Raw genomic sequence first — 19731 nt, 5'->3', positions numbered from 1 at the left:
GGTTTTTCTACACATTCATTTCCCAGGTGAGCTACCAAGGTCTGGACACAGAGAACCAGCGGCTTCAGAAGGCTTTGGAGAACAGCAGCAAGAAGATCCAGCAGCTGGAGGCAGAATTGCAAGAGGTGGAGACTGAGAATCAAACCCTTCAGCGTAACCTGGAGGAACTGAAGATCTCAAGTAAACGGCTGGAGCAGCTGGAGCAGGAGGTAGGCCGTAGTCGCTACGCTAATGTTCTGCAGTTTGCATCCATCTTTACTTTATTGCATCTTGTCTTGCTCACAGAACAAAACTCTGGAACTTGAAACCTCCCAGCTGGAGAAAGATAAGAAGCTTCTGGAGAAGGAGAACAAGCGGCTGAGGCAGCAGGCCGAGATCCGCGACTCCAAGCTGGATGACGGCAACCAGCGGATCGCCGCTCTGGAGAAGGAGAACAGGACCATGGGCAAGGAGATGATCTTCTTCAGGGACTCATGTACAAGAGTCAAGGACCTGGAGAAAGAGAACAAGGAGCTGGTCAAACAGGGCAGTATAGACAAGAAGACGCTGATGACATTAAGAGAGGTAAGCAGAGTTTGTTTTTGTTTCCTTTTTTATGAATGCATTAAGATTCAGGAGATTAAAATAAAGCTTCACTGATCTACTTTACTTTAAAGTCATTTAATGTTGTTTTTATATAAATTTTAAATAAATGTGGGGTTATATCAGAAGATGCTCAACATGTATTATTTTGTGTGTGTAGGAGCTTGTGAGTGAGAAACTGCGGACTCAGCAGATAAATAATGACCTTGAGAAACTTACTCATGAATTGGAGAAAATTGGGCTGAACAAAGAGAGACTCCTGCACGATGAGAGCTCCGATGACCGGTAAACAATGATTGCTGATCTGTGATGGAGCCTTATAAAATCTTTGAAGGCTGGTTCAAAATTAAACTCCTTTACATCCATCAGAATAATGATGGATGTAAAGGGCTATTTTTCTCCATATTTCCCAAGCCAGAATCATCCTTAGTGAGATAATTAACCTTTTTTTTCTTCTTCACATTGTCGTAATACATTTATGCATTTAACACATAACGTCTTAAACCTTTGTTTCTTTGTAGGTTTAAGCTGCTTGAAACCAAACTGGAGTCAACTCTGAAGTCATCTTTGGAGATCAAAGAGGAGAAAATCGCGGCTTTGGAGGCGCGATTACAGGAATCCTCCAACCTCAACCAGCAACTCCGGCAGGAGCTAAAAACGGTAAGCAAACTTGAAATCATGCTTCTATAATAAATATAATATAAATAACAGTTGTTCTTTGCACACTTTAAGCTAAACTGCAACGTAAGCGTGCTACAAAAACAAAACCATAAAATGTAAAGTTAAAAACATCTTAAAATGTTCTCCTGCAGTAGCTTTTAGATTATTAGGTATTTAGCTTGATGGTTTACTTGATTCACCTCAGGTAAAGAAAAACTATGAGGCCCTTCGCCAGAGAGAGGAGGAGGAAAGGATGGTGCACAGTTCTCCCCCGAAAGGAGGGGAAAACTCCCAGACTGTCAATAAATGGGAAAAGGAGAGCCATGAAGCCACCAGGGAGCTGCTGAAAGTCAAAGACAGACTAATTGAAGTAGAGCGAAACGTAAGTTTAAATGAATCTTAAGATTTCTCAGGTGTGTTTTTATTCCCCCATTTTGGTTCCAAATTTCTGTATTATTCATTATGATATTGGCATGCTTTTCGCCTCAGAATGCTACGCTGCAGGCTGAGAAGGTGGCTCTGAGAAGCCAACTCAAACAACTGGAAACGCAGAGCTCCAACCTCCAGGCGCAGATTGTAGCGGTGCAGAGGCAGACCGCCTCCTTACAGGAGAACAACACCACTCTGCAGACGCAGAATGCCAAACTGCAGGTAAACCCATCATACAAACAGGGAAAACCTGAAAAAGCCCAACATTAAATAGTTGTTAGTCTAAATTCCTTTTGTATTTTGAGGAACATTTTTAAGCATTTGCATTTAAGTCATATACTGGTTCTTTTCACTGATAAGAGCAGCTTAATAAACATTTTTATGTTGTATTTCTACTTGTGCATTACAATAATTTGAGCTCATGAAGTTCAAAGTCCTCTAATAGTGTAGCAACCTTTTTGCCATCAACACCCTTCATCCTCTGAGGGCAGGCATGTATATCATGATGAAATTTTAATGGATATCTTTCTGTGATGAATTCAGTTTTTCCATGTGATAATCCAATTATGACTAATTAGATATGAAAACAAAACCTCCTGGTCGAGGCAACATGTTTGGTTGCAGCAGAATCCTGACAATGGCAGGAACTTGATGAGTTTTGTGTCAGCGGTGTGTCTGTGTGGATGATTCAGACCCACACACTGCTGTTTCAGACCATTGCATAGATATTTATAGCAAAAATGACATCCCAATTGTTGTTTTCTATTAATATCAGGAATTAAAGAGGAACACTAGCAACAGAAACTCTGTCTTTATGGTTAAAGAAGTCTAAATTGTCAACATTTCTTATTTTGCCCTCCACTGAAGGTCATGTGAAGTGCATTAGTTTTTTTTAAAGGAAAATCCAGTTGAACACAATCTAGTATGCTACGCATTTGAAATACTTTGTAGCAAAATGCAAATCACTTAATGTTGTGAGTGGGACTTTATTTTAAAATGTTTTTGTGAACATCTCACTAGTTTCAGAATAACTTGGTTATCATTAATATAATCTTGCATCATACTGGGTGCATCATAGTAGCGCTGTGGCGCCTGTTCAGGAGTGTACATCAAAAATAACAGATATCTCGTCCCGTCTTCTGTGTTGGTGCAGTTGTCCAGCCAATCAGCTTTGCTCCCTGCTATGGATTTACGTTTGCTCTCACTGTTTGGCAGCTTTTCAAACTCCTCTTATGTGTGGCAGGGACACACTTTAGCTGCTTACTGCATCTGGAAAATGTTCAAGTAGGTTGCTGCGAGTTGTATAGATAACGGCACGCTGCATGTTGGCAGGTACTGTGTGATTGTGCTGCAGCTGCTGCTTTACCTGAACCCAGTCTGTTTGTCAGTGTAAATATTGTCTGTGGTGATTTCTGTAGAAGGTTGTTGGGCTGGTAAACCACTGTGGCCAACAAAGGGAACTCATAAACTGATAAAGAAGCGTGCTTCCGTTTTTTTATTTCCTCTCCCAAGCTGGAGGTTATCCCATACAGACGCAGTGCCCCCTACAGGCAAAAGCTCCCATAAACTCTTCCTTGGGTTTTAATGTTTGGTTCGCAGAGATCTGGGCTTTGAATATCTCATCTTCACTTGAATCATATGCTTTAAGTGAGGGTGCTGCTCCTCCACCTCCGTCCTGCAGGTGGAGAACTCCACCCTGAGCTCTCAAAGTGCGGCCCTCATGGCCCAGAATGCCCAGCTGCAGAGCCAGCAGAGCAGCGTGGAGGGAGAACGGGAGGGAGCGCTGAGAGAGAAAGAGGAGCTAAGGGCGACCTACGAGCTGCTACTCCGGGATCACGAGAAGCTGGCGGCGCTCCACGAGCGGCAGGCGGCCGAGTATGAAGCTCTAATAGGGAAACACGGCGGCCTGAAGACCTCCCATAAGAGCCTGGAGCAACAGCACAGAGACTTGGAGGACAAGTGAGCTTCTGTCAAACTATAACAAGATTCAATCAATTCTGTCATCTTTTGAGGAACTTTAAAAAAAATTGTCATCTCTAAGTTGTATTTTTTTTCCTCTTCTGTTCAGGTACAAGCAGCTCCTGCAGAGAAAGGGTGAACTGGAGGAGTTGGAGAAAAACCTGAAGGAGCAACAGGACAAGATGGCACAGGAGAATCAGAGCCACCAAGCCACAGCTGACCAGTGCAAACTGCTCAAAGAGGAAAACGACAGGTCAGGCTTTTTATGCTATAAAATAAACTGGCATAGTCAAAATGTTTCAGTTTTAAAGCTTTTTTTTTCAGTTAAACATGAAATTGAAAACTGCTACAAGATTAATCTTTTTCGATCATTTGTATGTGAACGGTGTCAGGGTTTTTTTCCACATCAGGTTTTTGGTCCATCTAGTTGATAAATTTGTTTTTCTAATTTTGCGAACAGAACCCAGAGATAAATACAGGTGGTCTAAAATTTAAAGGTCGACTGTTTCATTCCTGGTTCAGAGGTTTTAGAGTTTCAGCATCCTGGCTGCTGCTCAAGTGACCTTTCTGGTCCAAGTGCTGGAAATGGGGCAAAAAACCTATAAATTGATATGTTGTATGTTCATGTGTTTAACTCTGTACTTGTAAATCAACCCACACAACCAAATCAGACTTCAGCTTCTTTGCTGTTGATTTATGATTGTGAAATATGATGGTTCAAAGTACATACAATATTTGGACAAATCTGGACTGTTTAGTCTGGAAAAGTTTGACATTTAGAAATAGAAAATGAGTGGGAACATGAATGTTTTCAGAGTAACTAAAATACATTTTTCCACCAAAGACTCTGTGCTGTCTTTCCAGGCTGAACACAGCCTATCGCCAGCTGATGAAGGACAACGAGAGTCTGCAGGTGGACCATAAGAACACAAAGAGCCAGCTGAACAGTGCAAAGCTGGAGCAGACCAAGCTAGAAGCCGAGTTCTCCAAACTGAAGGAGCAATACCAGCAACTGGACATCACCTCTACTAAACTCACTAACCAGTGTGAGGTAATGAGACTTCAAGTGTGTTTTTATTGAAAGCTTTTGGATAAATCTCTTTAACAATTTCGTTTTAAGCCAGTCTTCCCTTTTTGTGTGAATTAGTTGCTGAGCCAGCTGAAAGGCAACTTGGAGGAGGAGAACCGTCACCTGTTGGACCAGATCCAGACCCTGATGCTGCAAAACCGCACACTTCTGGAGCAGACGATGGAGAGCAAGGACCTGTTCCATGTAGAGCAAAGACAATACATGTAAAACAAAAGATACATTTGCTTTTTTCTTTGGAGTGAATGTTGGATACAATGCCTTGCAAAAACATCCGCGCCCCTTGAATTTTTCACATTTTGTCACATTTGCATCTCACCCTTAAATAAGAAATCGCTTATTTTGTAGATAGTGGTTGGAATGGTAGTAACCCTGTAATCTTGTAAGATGTTTGGTTTGTAAGTTCAGTTTTTTTGTCTTGCTTTTTTGTTCTCTGTGCCGTCTTCAGAGACAAGCTAAATGAGTTGAGGAGACAGAAGGAAAAACTTGAGGAGAAAATAATGGACCAGTACAAATTCTTTGATCCTTCGCCTCCACGCAGGTAAGAAAGCAACGTCATGTGGTCACATGAGTCCTGATGTATAAAACGATATTTATTCTGTAAAGAAAAGGTTATGTTATGTCGTAACTTATGATCTACCACATACTTATAGTTTCCTGTTGCTGTCTTTATTTCACCTCTGTGACCTGTCGTCAAAGGCGTGGCAACTGGATCACTTTGAAGATGAAGAAGCTGATCAAGCCACGGAGCCGGGAGAGGATGCGTTCTCTCACCCTGACCCCCTCCCGTTCGGAGCTGGGGGAAAATGTTTTCACTTTTGTTCCAGACAGCCAGGACAGCTCCTCCATCGGCTCTGGGTCCAACTCGCTGGATGACACGCTCACACAGAAGAGGAGCATGAGTGAGTGCAAAAGAGACACACACTTTCTTGATTAATGATGTACGGACAGGAACGCACGGGTTTCAAGTGGGTTTGTGCAGTATGGCTGAGTCTTTTATTCCCTAACCGCTCCTTTGCTTCTTTATTTCTCTGCGAAGGAAGGAGAGGGCAGCATTCCCATGCCCAAAGTCAGGGTCCGTCCAATGGTATGCCGTGGATAGGGAGGGTGGGCGGGGCTAATGACCCGACTGTCATGTCTCTCGGGGCATGTCTTTGTGAGTCCATTGTCTGTGTCACTCATAGAGGTTACAGTTGAGCTGTGCAACAGGACAAGGTTGACTCTGACTCGACGCTTCTGACCTAAAGAAATCAGATGCCGTTCATGTTTGGAGCAACATGAGGTGCACTGGATTTGCTGAATCTTAGTTTGATGGTAACCAAAATTAAATACTAATTAAATCTATTTTACAACTATGACTAATGTTTCTTAATCGGATTGTATTCCACCTGATAGGACGATGATTTTTCAACTGGCTGCACACTTAACAAATGTTTTCCTCCTTCAGCAGAATTCATATTACTGTTTTTTCTCAAACAAGCTGTAAGCTCCTGCTAGTATGCTGAAAATAGCAATAGTTTGGTATAAAAACTGTAGCAGTTGCAGGAGGAACAAAATATTCAAACATATTCTTAAATTTTCCGGAACTGATGAGTTCCGGAAAATTTGAATGTTTGGATTCAAGCTAAATTGTACATCATTTATCTTTCAGTGATTTAATTGTGCTAACGTTTTATTCTGAAGTGTCTATTGACTGATAACTAACTACAATAGGTGTTGGTATATCTGTTTGTGTTACTGTGACTAAGTAAACTTTGGACAAACAAAAAAGCCCAACAATTAGAAGGAAATTGAGCATTATACTCAAACTCAAAATAGTGTAAAGTCAGAGTAGTTACTCTAATAAAATAGTGTGCTGTAAAATGGCATTAACTTTATATATTGTGATCAAAGTCTGGGTTTCCCTTTGTTTTATTTGATTGTGTCTTTGTTGCTCGACTGTTTATTTTGGTAGAGTTGTTCAGGTTGCCACCATTTTAAGCAGAATAAAGTGTACCTCATGTGCTTCAAACGCTGGAAGCCTTAATACAACCTCAGTCTACTTCTTTCAGTATCTCTAAAACTCTTAAGTAAGAGTTAAGCTGCTAATATGTTAACCTACTGATACGTGCAGTTCACCTGTAAAGAGGGAGAGGATCACGCTCTATCATAGCATTAAAACTATTAAAGGGTGCAAGAAATGGTTTCTCTCACTTAGTCTCTACCAGAAAAGGGTTTTGGGTTTTCTTGTCTGTTGACACAGGAGTAGATCTATGACCTTGAAGATTTCTGTTTTATTTTGGTAGTTAAGAGTAAAGTTGCATGTAAATATACTAAAAGCTAGAAAAATTTATTTCAGTGATTCATTTTGTAAATTAAACTCTTCATGTCCACTAAATTGTTTTAATTTCAGCTGAATTTGACGAATAACAAAAACCCCCATTTTCTGTTTCACAATAGTAAGTTTAAATATTGCTAGAAACAAAAGGATTTTTGATATGGAAATGTTATGATGAGGCCAGCACAATCAAAGAGAAGACGAATTACTTGACAGTTGTTCAGCCGCAGAGTTTTGTATGCAATTGGAAGTTGAGTGGAAGGAAAACCTGCTGTTTAAAGACAATAGGGTATCCACAGTCATATCTACAACCTTGAATATATTGTGTGACTTAAACACATTATCATATTTAAGATTACAGCAGTCTAATGTTTTTCTGCTAAGCTTCTTCTGAACCACAGAGAATGCCAGAAACACCCTAACCTGAGCTAAAGGGGAAAAAAGTTGCTTCTCATTGACTGTAAATATCAAAATTGATAGAAATCAGCACTTGAATTACGCCACTTCATATGTAACAAATGAGTTTAACTTTTTGATTTGAATTGCTGAAACAAATCAGGTTGATAGTGGATGTATGATAATCTATTGAGTTTTACCTGTATGTATGTAATGTTTTTAACCCGGTCCGGTTAAGAACACGGCATCATAGGAGCCCTGGTCGTTTTGAAAAATGTCCAAGCTGTTTTCTTCTTTGTCTGGGAGTTTTGGGAACTCTAGTAATTCTGGAAGCTCTCCTCATTGCACCCTTTAATACTCATCATCTCCTTCGTCTCGTCTAGATGTGGTTCTGTGTCGACAGTCGTGTTGAAAAATTGTAATGTTTGGCAGGAAGATTGTAAACAATAGCGTTTAGAGGTTTGGATCGTCAATGTGAGAATGCTGCAACGTGTGTGTGTGTGTGTGTGTGGGTGTGGGTGTGTGTGTGTATTTGAATACCATGTTTATATTTTTGTTTCATTGTTTGTAAGATTTATACAAGCCTGTCCTCTAAACTACTGTGATATTTTTCAAAAACAAAGTGGAATATAAGTAAACTGATATTTTGGATGTGTCTTATGAACAAACTGGAAATGACATGTAAACTGATGTGTAATAAGTCAATTTAAAATGCAAAGAAAAAGATGTTTATTTTCCAAACAAAACTTTTCCAGTTTTAGATTTTTATATATTTTTTACATTGCCCATACTTTTTTGCTTAGACTGAAATATCTAATACTGGATCATCAATATATATCACTGGATTGGACAGCACTTAATAGCCGGTAATGATAATGACGCACATCTGCAGGCGCCATTACTATTCATAGTCATGTCCACAAAACCACCGTGTTCCAGTGTCACAAAAATGGTTGTGACATGTGGTGATAACAACATATCTGGTTTTCCTTTTTGTTTAGTTTTTTTTTTTTTTTACTTTTTTCTGTTAAAGTAAATGTAACTTTATTTCTTATCCAATTTCTAATACAGCTTTAATTAAAGTTGAAAAAATTGCAGAAGTTTTAATATGTACAATATGAATTCACCATAGATATAAATGTATAAACATTTCGGTTTCTGTCAAGCTGCAAAAAAGGACTAAGCAAATTTCTTTTTTATATCACAAAATTACATTTTTGTAATTGCCACAGTAGGAACCATAGTTTATAATTTAGCAAACTCTGGATTCTATACTTTGTGAAATATAATATATAATATACCATCACGCTTCATGAACTAACGAGACAATTGGTCCAGATTTTGTTCATTAAAAGGTAAAATAAAGCCGAGAAACAACCAAAAGCCACTCGTATTCTTTTCTCTCGCTCTCCGAGTCGACTTTGACCTACAAGCACACACACAGACTCGTTGCCTTGGAAACTAATTAACAACAGCTCCAATAACCCACAGAGCTGAGATCATGCTCAAGGGTATCAGGAGAGGATGCCAAAAAAATGCAAACATTTCCCACACAAAGAACAGAACATTCAGTCAATTACAGCTTTTCAGGGTTCATGTTTATTTTGCGATCATTGATAAGCTGATATGCTAATTAACCACCAGCTTTGGTTAATTAGCTTTTTAATAATCTGCTCTACACATGATCAATCAGTCTAGATGTGTGGGTCACCTTATCTTAGTGTTAAATGAACCAAAATACACTGAACTGCAGAGCACATCCATTAATAACAAATATTGAGTCCCTTTTTCAGACAGAGCAATGGCTCTCATGTGTCGTCCAGCCCAGTGATGTATATCAATGTACTGGACAATTTGATTTTGGTTCCAGTTGATCCAGCTTTAGATGTTTATGCCTGATGCTGCCTAATGAGGCCAAGTTCTCTGTTCACGTCTTCCCCTGGCTCCGGTTGTGCCAACGTTAACATCCATCTGTTTTGCCCTCCTATTTTTCTTTATTTTCCTCTCCTCCACCTCTCTGGGTTTGTTCCGTCGCTGTCCCTTCCCTGTCTGTCTGTCTGCCTGCCTCTGGCTGTGCTTGGACAGCTATAAAGAGGTTGCCTTTCATGAGGAACAGATCCAAGGACAAAGACAAAGACAAGGCCATCTACCGACGCTCGATGTGTAAGACCTCCGTTTAGCCGCCACCGTAGCCTTCCCAGTACCTCTTAACACTTTGAGAAACGGAGGGCGTGGTCACTGATGTCAAGGTGATGAGAGCGGGGCAGTGACACTATGACACTTCTCTTTAATATTATTGATGTTTGCCATAGCTTGTCTGGTTCTATTGTATGTCTTAGATGTCTGCGTAAGACTTGGTAAGCTAACCCTTCATTATACAGGCTGGGTTGTCCCCCTTGAGTCACCTGACTACATCAGTGATCTATTGTCCCCAGCTCTTTCCTTGTAACCCAAGTTCTCATCACTTTCTCCGCTGAATGCCTCCACTTTCTCCTGTAAAGTATTTTAAGCCCTTTGCTTCACTTTGTTCTCGTTTGCAGTTAAATGTCTTGGCTTCTTAAATAGAAAAAAACAAAACAACCTCAGACATTCTGGTTTTCTCCTTATGTAGATGTGTTTCTTTTGACACATTCTGCATTTTGAGACAAAAGCCTTCAGTTCGGTCACACTTGTCAGGCAGCTGTTTTTGTGCTCTGTATTTTCATTTTGCGCATCCTGAATGAAAGGCTGTGGGTGTTTGTGTTTGTGTTGTGTGTGTTTGTGTGGAAGGATTGCCTGTTCAGGTGAGATAGTGGGGGAAGACTGTGGGTTTGCCTTTCATGTGCCTGTGCTGTGTTTTCCTCCAATCTTTACGGCATGAATCACCGACTGCTCGATCAACACTCGCACTCACCATGAAGGACTTGAAATGGAGCCTTTTGTTCTCTCTCTCTCTCTCTCTCTGCCTCATTCAGCATCTCACTCTCATTCTGTCAGCGTGCTGCATTTCAGATCTTATTCTGCTGACATGGACTCGCCTGACTCGGATCTGCCGAGTGCTGCTTGCAGCTCCGAACAGCTCTGCATGTCTTCATGCCTTTCTGCCATCTCATAACACGGCTCAATAAAGCAAAGTGCACAAAGACAACATGTGACGTCTACAAGATAAACAGTTAAAATGATTGATTTGTGCTGCTGCCCCTCTTTATGCACTTTGGTTGATTGTAAAATGGTTGAACACACCTGCATGTGCCTCTTGAAGAATTGTTTTTGTGCCAAAAGATTATAATGCTGTTTGATATGGATAAACCTGCTTCCAAGTGAAAGAAATGTGTCTCAGAAAATGCTAGTTGTTGGCTGGATTTACAAATCTAGGTGTTGCTCTGAAAAGATTGAGTTACATTAAAATCCATTGTGGGGGGAAAATGTTCAAAACCAAAATTTAAGGATGCAGTTCTAATTTCTAGGGGGAAAACTTGCAGTTAAATATTCTAAACAAAAACTAAAAGACGACTATTTGCATTTTATTAAACAGTCATGAGTGTTGTATTGTCACTTAGTGGCTTTATTTATATATATATGTGTGTTATTTTTGGGCCAATTTTGGGGGAAGTCAGGTATTTTTAAATGGATATAAACACAAACTGACTTTCTAAATAATTGTATATAGGAAAAAATGGCTGTAAACATTCAATTTCTGCAAGTAATTTTTTGTGACATCCTCTTTCCGTCCGTCCACTCAGCCATGAACGACTTGCTGCAGACGATGGCAGTGGCTGGTGTTTCTGGGTCACAGTGGGCGGGCAGCACGGAGAATCTTGACGGACCTGAAGCAGGAGACGGCAGCATAACGGGCAGCAGCAGGCGCAGCGGTCAGCGCATGAAGGAGCTGGCCCTGTCCACCAACGCCATCGACTGCGCTGCTCTAACACTGCCGTCTGCGAGGCGGGCTAAGCTGCAGCTTCAGGTAAAAGGTGAGAAACCCATATAAAATAAAAGTTTTATTATTATTGATGCAACATTAAGAATATTGATTCTGATGTCCAATTTATAGATTTTAAGCTTTGACTGTAAAAATATGGGTTTGGCACATCGCAGTTCCTCTTTAAGAACTACAATATAAAAGATACAAAACCAGATTTCAGATTATTTTTGTAGCTTTTCTTTGGTGAGCGATCATTAACTGTTTATATTGGGAACACAAATGGCATCAAGCTGCCTTATGTAATAGTCTAGTTGTAAACAATGGATTTACGATTTAAGAAAAAAATCTTTGGGTGCTACCATTTCAAGCAACCCTCAGTATTTTATACTAGTTGTCAGTGAGGCTAGTTTACTAAACAGCAGTCCACATTTATTTACTAGAATGTAGTGCAATATGTTCAGTGATGGAAGCTTACAAAAGTAGAGCAACTTTGCTATTTCCCATTTAGTTTTCCAGTTATCTGCTTTATGTCTCACTCTCAACATGAGACAGCAAGTTAATTCGTTTCTTACAGCCTTCGTACTTCCTCTGTCTTCTTTTTCTTAAATACTCACTGAATGTGAAAATGTTTAACTTTGTCTCCACAGACAATGCCTCATGTGAGGATGTTGCTGGTTCCTTAGATGACCCTAAGAGTCAAGGTAAGGTTGACATAAAAACTGGATAATGGCCGATCAGATGGGTAATAAGACAAGTGTGGCTTCTAGATGTCAGAAAACTGAGCAGATCCAGAGAAAAAGAAAGTTATGTCCTCTGCTAAACTCCCTGATGTTGCTTTTATTAAGCCTGATCTTGTGATTTAATTTTAGTTGAGAGATCTGGGTCAGGGTAAAGTAAAACTGTGTAATTCAGACTTTTGGATGTTGTCCAGCAGCCAGGCAGAGATTACTCAAGCCTGTGAGCTTAAATATGTTGTTACACATCACCCGGATTTAAACTAGCTAAAACATGTGGTTGTTCAGTGCATTTTACTCAATATAATTTTTTTTTTCTTTTTGTGTTGACAAAATATCTACTTTGAACCTAACTTTGCAATGCTCTTAAATTTGTTTGGCATTATACTATTGCACTGCCGTTTCTTTAAGATGAGTTCCCATAATGCATTTACAAAATAAAGTGCAATCTTAGGAGACCCATTTCCCATTGCATTCTTGTAATGCATTAAGGAAACGGACATCCGGTCTTACTCATCCTCCACGCATTATGTCTAATGCATCAGGTTCATGTCTGAGGTACCTATTGATTTATGGAGCAATACTTTTGGCTGCCTCTGTTTTGTTTCCAAGCATTATTATATATTACAAGTTTTATGTCCATTAAACATTTCAGATTCCACCGTGTGGATGTGTTGCATTATGTGCGTGTGTGTGTTTTATTAGGCCAGCAGGGGTCTAGCAGTGCTCTTGCTTTGTGTCGTCCTGTTGAGCTGAAGGCTATGTGCAGAGTTCCCTGTAGCATCTGTAGTAAGTGATATTTACTGTGCAGAGACAATCACTTTGGGCAACAATGAAGGTTTTCTACAAATAACACCTGTGTTGATTATAAGTGTTGAATTTGCCTCCAAACTGGTGTCACTTGTATCATAACACACAAGCTGCGTTTTCATTAACCACATAATTGTGCAAATTGAAATTCCGAAAATAAATTTGCTTTCTGGAAACAGACCAGTGTCGAAAAAACCTTACGTTTTTTGATAAAAAGGTTTTTACGGTAGCATCGGACGACTTTTTGGCTATATTAACATTAGTGCATTCACCAAAATTTGGTAATGCACAAAATTTGGTAATGGTAGGATGATGGCGCGATAAGTCTTGTTTTTTAATTACTTATCGTGTGAACAAACTTATTCATGTGTGACTCAATTGTGTTTTCTTATTTAAAGGGGACGCTGCAATTGCGAAATTGTTTTTTCGACACTGGCGGAATATCGACAAAGTTTTTTGCGCACATGTGTAATGGAAGCGCAGCTACAGTCTGAGACGATTTCACCTGCACTGGCTTTCCTTTCCAAACTAACCGCCACGGGAACCGGAGAGCACAAGATAAAAATCTTCTCGACCCCTTTCAATTCTTTTTCACCTGCTTCTCGTTTTGACTAACAAGCTCTCACTGACATTAACATCCCCCTTTCATCTCCAGTGGAGTGGTCTTTACATTTAGGTGTTCCTTCCCTCTCCGTCAGTGGTCTCTTTGTCTTCTTAGATGGACATATTGGTGCTGTAATCTGGCACTGAGCCACCTTTCCTGTGCCTCAGCCTGGCACGAGCCATCTGCCACCCCAGCAGGTGACACTCTGTCAGACTGTTGACTTGCTCCCACGTGTTACCCTGTGTCAGTGCACGTTGGTGGATACATGTAAGCCTCTGTAAATCCTATAACTGTGAATGTGTGTTCACCTCCCCTCTCGTCCTCTACCCAGCCGCCAGACCCACCAGCCTTCATAGCAACAGGACACGTAGCAATAGTAACAATAACTCACACCTCACCTCTCCTCTGGAGGGCAAAGGTACGCTCTTCCATCTTCCCTTCAGCTCTAGTCCTCTTCAATAACGTCTTCAGTAGGGATGCAAGTTGATGATTAATGAGTTAATCTACAGTGAATTGATCTTATTGACTGACTGGCAATTAATTGCTAGGAGGCACAGCTATGTGCATCCCTCGTCTTTGCTTCATTTCGAACAATGTGAAATGTGAACAGAAGATGCTGACCTTTCCTAATTTAAAGGTTGTAGTTTTCCTCTACGGGTTGGACACCGTTTTAAAATCGCTGATGCTTTTCAAAGGAAAAATGTGTCAATACGGAAGCAGTTTTGTTTCTGAAAACCTCATTGGGATCAAGGCATAATTTCTGCCCTGTTTCTCAACTCATTCCCCCTCCCACAGGCACGCTGAATGGCAGTTTCAGCAGGCCTCAGAGTGAGAGCAGCGGGGAGTTCAGCTTGAGCCTGGACCAGGAGGTGTGGTCCAGTAGCGGCAGCAGCCCCGTCCAGCAGCCCGCCTCCTTGCGCGCCTCCCATCAGAGCCCCCTGCAGCTGCGCAGGTCCCTGGAGCCGTCCGGCACCGCTGCCGTTTCCGCTCAGGCACAGATCAGGAAGACGGCGTCCCCCAGCGAGGTTCTGTCCCTGCAGCAGTTCCTAGATGAGGGTATTGATCCTGCAGAGGTGAGAGCTCGAAATGTGATTATGTTGCACTTTTTTTTTTTTTCAATCGTATCACATTGCAGGAGAATGCTGCAGAATGATTTCAGAAGCTGAAGTCACAGAACCTTGTTTGTTTTTAGGTTTATGATCCAAAATAATGCTGTTTATGTTTCTAGTTTTGGACTGACATAAGCCTATTGGGAATCTATTTTTGTATTAACCAATGTATGAAAAAGCACCATGTGCCTGAGCGTTATTTTAAAAGGTCAACAGAATGATGCTGAAACCCACTTTTTCAATAATCTAGCCGATAAAATATTCTGGCTTTTATTCTGAAGACAAAAACTTTATAAAGTTCAAATTTCTAACTCGGGTGTTGACTGGTGTTGATTTCATTGTTGGGCTGTCAGTTCTGAGAAAAGAGCACGACTCTTAATCTGGAGAGTATTTGAAAGATGAATGCTCATAATTTGAGGAAATTTGACTAAGTACATTTACAGTCTGAGATGTTTTTTTTTATTGTTATAAATGCTAAATTTATAAATTTTATTCAGTTTTGATTTCATTTATCCTCTGAATCTGTTTTTTTCCCATCAAATGGTTTTTGATGATTATTTCAGCAATGGAACATTGTTTCAGAACATTTCAAAACAAAAGATTTTCAGAGGTTTTGAACGACCTGGTCCTGATTACTTTTGTATTTTCCGTTCTCTCTAGTCTGGCAGTCAGGAGAACCTTACGGTAGATTCCCCTCGCCTCTCCGCTTCTTCTGAGCACGCTCAGAAAGATCGCGCCTCCACCAAGGCGCGGGGCATTTTACGCTCCAGCAGTGGGAGAGCGGCGCCGACCAGCGCCGACCGGGCTCTGAAGTCCTCAGGACAGCCCGGCCGGCCGAGCCTGCGGAAAGCCGAGAGCACGCGCGTCAAAGGCTCCGCCCCTCTCCGCTCCAGCCTCTCCTCCCAGGGGAAAGCCACGTCCGTCTCCGAACGGCTGGACTCCGCCTCCTCCTCGTCCGCACTGCCCCGGGCCAGCAGCGTCATCTCGACAGCCGAAGGTACCACAAGGCGCACCAGCATCCATGACCTACTGTCCAAAGACCACCGGCAGCCCGTGTCTGTTGACGCCTCTCCTCACGCCCCCTCCCCAAAGGCTGGAGTTCGCTCGCAGCCGACACCCAGTGAGTACCACCCCAACATCGCCTCCCCCATGCCCAAATCAGTCAGCCTACCCTGCCACAGCTCAGAGGACCCCGACCTCGACAGCCTTGAGTCTTTCCTCGGCCCCTCCTTCACCGCAGAGTCGGTGTTCATGGACTCCATCTTTAGCGAGTCAGCAGAAAATCTCCCCTTCCTGTCCCTGAACCCCACCCTAGTCAGCAACATCAGCGGCCCCCCGGCCCAGCCTCGCCCTGGGTCGAACCAGAGCCCACACAGCCAGACCAACGGCCCAACGAGGGCCAGCTCAGCCCGGCTGACGGCGTACGATGATGGTATTGATCCAAGTAGCGTTACTGAGTCAGAGCAGACTCTGAGCCCAGAGGAGAACCAGTCTCTGTGGTACGAGTACGGCTGTGTGTGAGTCACCCGAAGGTTTCTCACCAGACGATCAGAACTTCTTCTAGAGCTGGAGAACGAAATCATTGGATGAACTAATCTTCCTTTCCTGCATGTCAGAGCACTATTTTTTTTAATTATTATTATTATTTGGTGCATTAAGGTCATTTTCTGTTTGCCATGGTGCTGAATGCTTTCTCTTTTCTTTTCTTTTGTTCTTATTTGGGTGGGACTTTGAAGACTCCTCCGTCCAAAACGCTGTTACCGTGTTTTCCCATCAAAGTGATTCAAATGTTTTTGCTCTTTAGTTTTATTTTTAGGTGGCCTGTTCATTTCTCAAAGATCCGTTAAAGCCACCAGAACCTTTTGCTGTCACAAGTAACTGTCCTTATGACACTGAAGCAGCTTTGTCACATGATAAACTCGCCTCAGACTTTATGGTATGCTTTTCTATCAGAGTGTTTTCCATGGTTTGCATTGTTCACTTAACTGCATGGCTTTGTTCTATCAGCCTCAGTTAAAACAGGAATTGTGATGTTGGGAATCAAAATAGATTTTAAATGTTTCTTTTTGTTGACGTGTGCACTGCTTTTGTGCATTTAATGTTTTTTTTTTTTCAATTTCATGTGTACATATATCTGAACTGGAGGCTTTACTGGGTTGGTGGTGGGTCGTGGTGTGGTGGGGCTGGTGACAAAATGATGCATCTTCTTTCTCAAAATGATGCCTGGGTGTCATTAAAGGGACAAGTGAAAGTTGACAGTGAAGGGACCGGATTGTAGCATCACCTTGGGGAAAATTACCTTTCAGATTTTGACTGATAATGGCAGCTGTTGAAATACAAGATGGATAATGAAGATGGACGAGTTTTTAATTATTTTGTCAATGAAGCATGCATCATTTCATTTTTGATTTTTCTTTTTCCTTTTATTGCTCTTAATGCACCACACTCCAGAAAGGATCATATAGTGCTCTAGACTCGGCCACACTTTGTACAAAGTTAGTAATTTATAATCAAAAGACAAACATTGCTCATCGTGCCAAACTTATTAAAACCGTTTGCATTTAGAGTTGTATTTATTTCTGCTTCTGTAGTTGCTATTTTACTCCTGAATATATTTATCCGAATGGACGCTACAAGCATTGATGAAGTTGATGACAGTGGTTTGTGTTTGCAGATGTGACATAAACCTTGCCTTTATCCTACAGATGTGGAGGGCAGAAAGTCTAAAAGCAGGAGCGGGGAGCCGCAGCAAAGCTGCTGAGCCCTCGCCCGTCTGCTACCATGCTGCGAGCGCGTGGTGAGTGAGCGCTGGCTGAAAAATTGTTGGGTCAGTTTTGTCTCCATGGGAACCCCTACAACGTGGTTGTGTAACAGATGTCTCCCATCATGCTGTGCACTTACTCCCCTCCTCCTCCTCCTCCTCTCACTGTTCCTGCGGTGCCAAACGCCTGCTCAGGGGTTTTCATTGGACCCAGCCGTCTTGGCATATGGTCCATTTTTCACGACACTGCCTGTTGTCTTTACTCACCAAGTGAAGCTCTTGGAAACAACACGGTCTCCCTCCATCATGCTGTGTCTTGTGTTGGTGTATAATGATGTGGCTTCTGGCTCGTTATCAGGTTGCTGCATGGCTTTGCTCCTTCCCCGTTTGCATGTAGTCCCAGACTCGCTGCTGCTTCTCTTCCTCTCCTTGTTGAATCCATGTTTAACAGAGTCCTCTAGGGGAGTATGGGGGAATTGTTTTTTTGCGTTACCTCACAAAAATATTCTGTCCCGTTGCAATAACTTTGCAAATGCACCCTAGCCTATTTTGTACAGTTACAGCAATACCAAATTCAAATAGTTTGGATGCATTTCTTTCTGTCCTCTTACAGAAAGTTTCTGTTATGTTTGTTTTACAGTAGGAATGGAAAGTCCATGTTTGACCTGTGTTCATCTAAAAGATAAAGATATAAACATGTCAAATAACTCAAAGAATTCCTACATGGAAAAACATTCAATTGTAGGAGAAAAACTTTCAGTATTCCAGATGCCACGTGAACTGACTACTAAAACATTACAGTGAGGTAACGCAAAAATGATTGCATGGGAATGCAATACTTCTGCGAGGTGATGCCAAAAACAAGAAGAAAAATTCACCTTTTCCACTATGGGGCTCTGTGATGTTTACTGGTACAGTGAAACTTTTTTTCTCTCTCTCTTTAACTGTAATTTTGCTCTATTTTCTTGCCAGTTTTCTTGTAACTTGTCTTTCTTTTCCAATTCCACTTCTCTTTGCTTGTGTGCGACTCAGAGAAAGGTGGCCTTGGAGCTGTGTGTCTGAAGCTTTGTAGAGCTGATCTTCTACAGCCATCTACAGTGAGAAAAGATTGTATGTCCCAGATTCAACTTTTTTTTTAGGAGATCCAGGACACTTTAGTGGAGAAAAGTGGCTTCCTTCTCTGTTTTTCTTTTCCTTGAATCAAGGAAGCAACAGTGAAATACTACAAAATATCACAATGACATTTCCCCCCCACCTCCTTAAAGACTGCTGCGACAGTTTGCCACTTGACTCCAATGTGGCAGATCATTGATACGCACTGGTTACTCTCTGTGAACTGATTTAAGTGCCAATGTTCACACAACAGCCAAAAAGGCCATCTCAACCTAGACTTGAGGACTCTTTTTTTTTTCTCAGATCTTCTTTGTATCTTTAACGCTAGATGGATCGTCTTCTGCCTGAAGCCACGCCTACATCCTTTAAACAGGAGGACTCTCTTTAAAAATATGAAGCATGTCAGCACAAAAAAAACCCGGTTCCAGCTTCTGTTGTAAGAATCAAAATCTGCATGGAGCAGTCAATCATTCCACTTTCTTTATCCGACCAAGGAAGAAGATGGGGTCCAAAGGATTAGAAGCCAGATGCAGTGGGACATAAAGCCATGAAAGTTTTGGTGGTTTGGTTTCGGACGGAGAGACTGAGTCTGGGAATGCTCAGGTTGCCTCAGAGACGATGTTTATCTCGACTGAAATCCTCCTCTGTCACACAGTTAACCACATGGTAGTCATCAATAGTTCCTCTCCTGCTCTGATGTACAGATATCACTAAGACTAAACAGTGTTGAGTGTAAACTTCTGGAAAGGCTCTTTGCGTCTGAGTGGAGTAGGTGACCCGCCTGCTACCTGCAGAACATGTCCACGTTTCTGTTGTGTTGAACATGATGGTGACAACGAGACCTGATGTTTTCCTCCTTTTCCACTTTTACATGTCTCCATTTGGTGTAATTAAAAATTATCAAGACTACTGTGTACGTCTCCTTTTTAAGAGCGGTGGTCTGTAGACGGACATTAAAACGTGGGTGTCTGATTCCAGACCTCGAGTCGCCTGGTGAAACAGCATTCTTGTCCCACGCTTTGCTGCGTAGAGTCTGGACCCTCGACTTAATTGAGAAAATGAAGGTGGTGTGGACTCTTAAGTTTTGAATTTTACCTAATCCAAAAAATTTGGCCAATTTAAACAACCAAACTCTACTGCAAAGAGAGAAGTGCCGACCCGAACGCAGTGGCTGTTGATGTTAATTCAATGGTTGAAAACGTGGCCAACACCGACTCAGCGTCTTTATTCACTTCCACTGACATTGCTAAAACTACAGGCAGTTTG

The 19731-nt window shown here is 41.6% G+C and overlaps 1 protein-coding gene across 13 annotated transcripts in view; it reads left to right on the top strand.

Moving 5' to 3' along the window:
* ccdc88ab (coiled-coil domain containing 88Ab) overlaps positions 1 to 19374 on the top strand; it is a 59583-nt gene extending 40209 nt beyond the window's left edge. For 2 of the 13 annotated variants that reach the window (XM_055029273.1, XM_055029272.1), the window contains 20 exons: positions 27 to 209; positions 286 to 564; positions 743 to 867; positions 1104 to 1242; positions 1448 to 1624; positions 1732 to 1893; positions 3353 to 3630; positions 3740 to 3883; positions 4495 to 4681; positions 4778 to 4923; positions 5166 to 5258; positions 5417 to 5619; positions 5757 to 5804; positions 9516 to 9593; positions 11153 to 11383; positions 11982 to 12035; positions 12774 to 12857; positions 13814 to 13900; positions 14278 to 14570; positions 15252 to 19374. In XM_055029273.1, the coding sequence (XP_054885248.1) occupies positions 27 to 209; positions 286 to 564; positions 743 to 867; positions 1104 to 1242; positions 1448 to 1624; positions 1732 to 1893; positions 3353 to 3630; positions 3740 to 3883; positions 4495 to 4681; positions 4778 to 4923; positions 5166 to 5258; positions 5417 to 5619; positions 5757 to 5804; positions 9516 to 9593; positions 11153 to 11383; positions 11982 to 12035; positions 12774 to 12857; positions 13814 to 13900; positions 14278 to 14570; positions 15252 to 16112 (3852 nt within the window). In that variant the 3' untranslated portion in view covers positions 16113 to 19374. The remainder of the gene's footprint in view (positions 1 to 26; positions 210 to 285; positions 565 to 742; positions 868 to 1103; positions 1243 to 1447; positions 1625 to 1731; positions 1894 to 3352; positions 3631 to 3739; positions 3884 to 4494; positions 4682 to 4777; positions 4924 to 5165; positions 5259 to 5416; positions 5620 to 5756; positions 5805 to 9515; positions 9594 to 11152; positions 11384 to 11981; positions 12036 to 12773; positions 12858 to 13813; positions 13901 to 14277; positions 14571 to 15251) is intronic. The other 11 variants (XM_055029286.1, XM_055029283.1, XM_055029285.1 and 8 more) reach the window with 11 other exon arrangements.
* Positions 19375 to 19731: the final 357 nt, after the last annotated feature.

Source organism: Poeciliopsis prolifica, unplaced genomic scaffold (genome assembly GCF_027474105.1).
Source record: "Poeciliopsis prolifica strain line A6 unplaced genomic scaffold, Auburn_PproV2 SCAFFOLD005, whole genome shotgun sequence".
Classification (NCBI taxonomy): Eukaryota; Metazoa; Chordata; class Actinopteri; order Cyprinodontiformes; family Poeciliidae; genus Poeciliopsis; species Poeciliopsis prolifica.
Note: the sequence above shows the minus strand (reverse complement) of the source record. Positions and strands in the feature narration are given on the sequence as shown.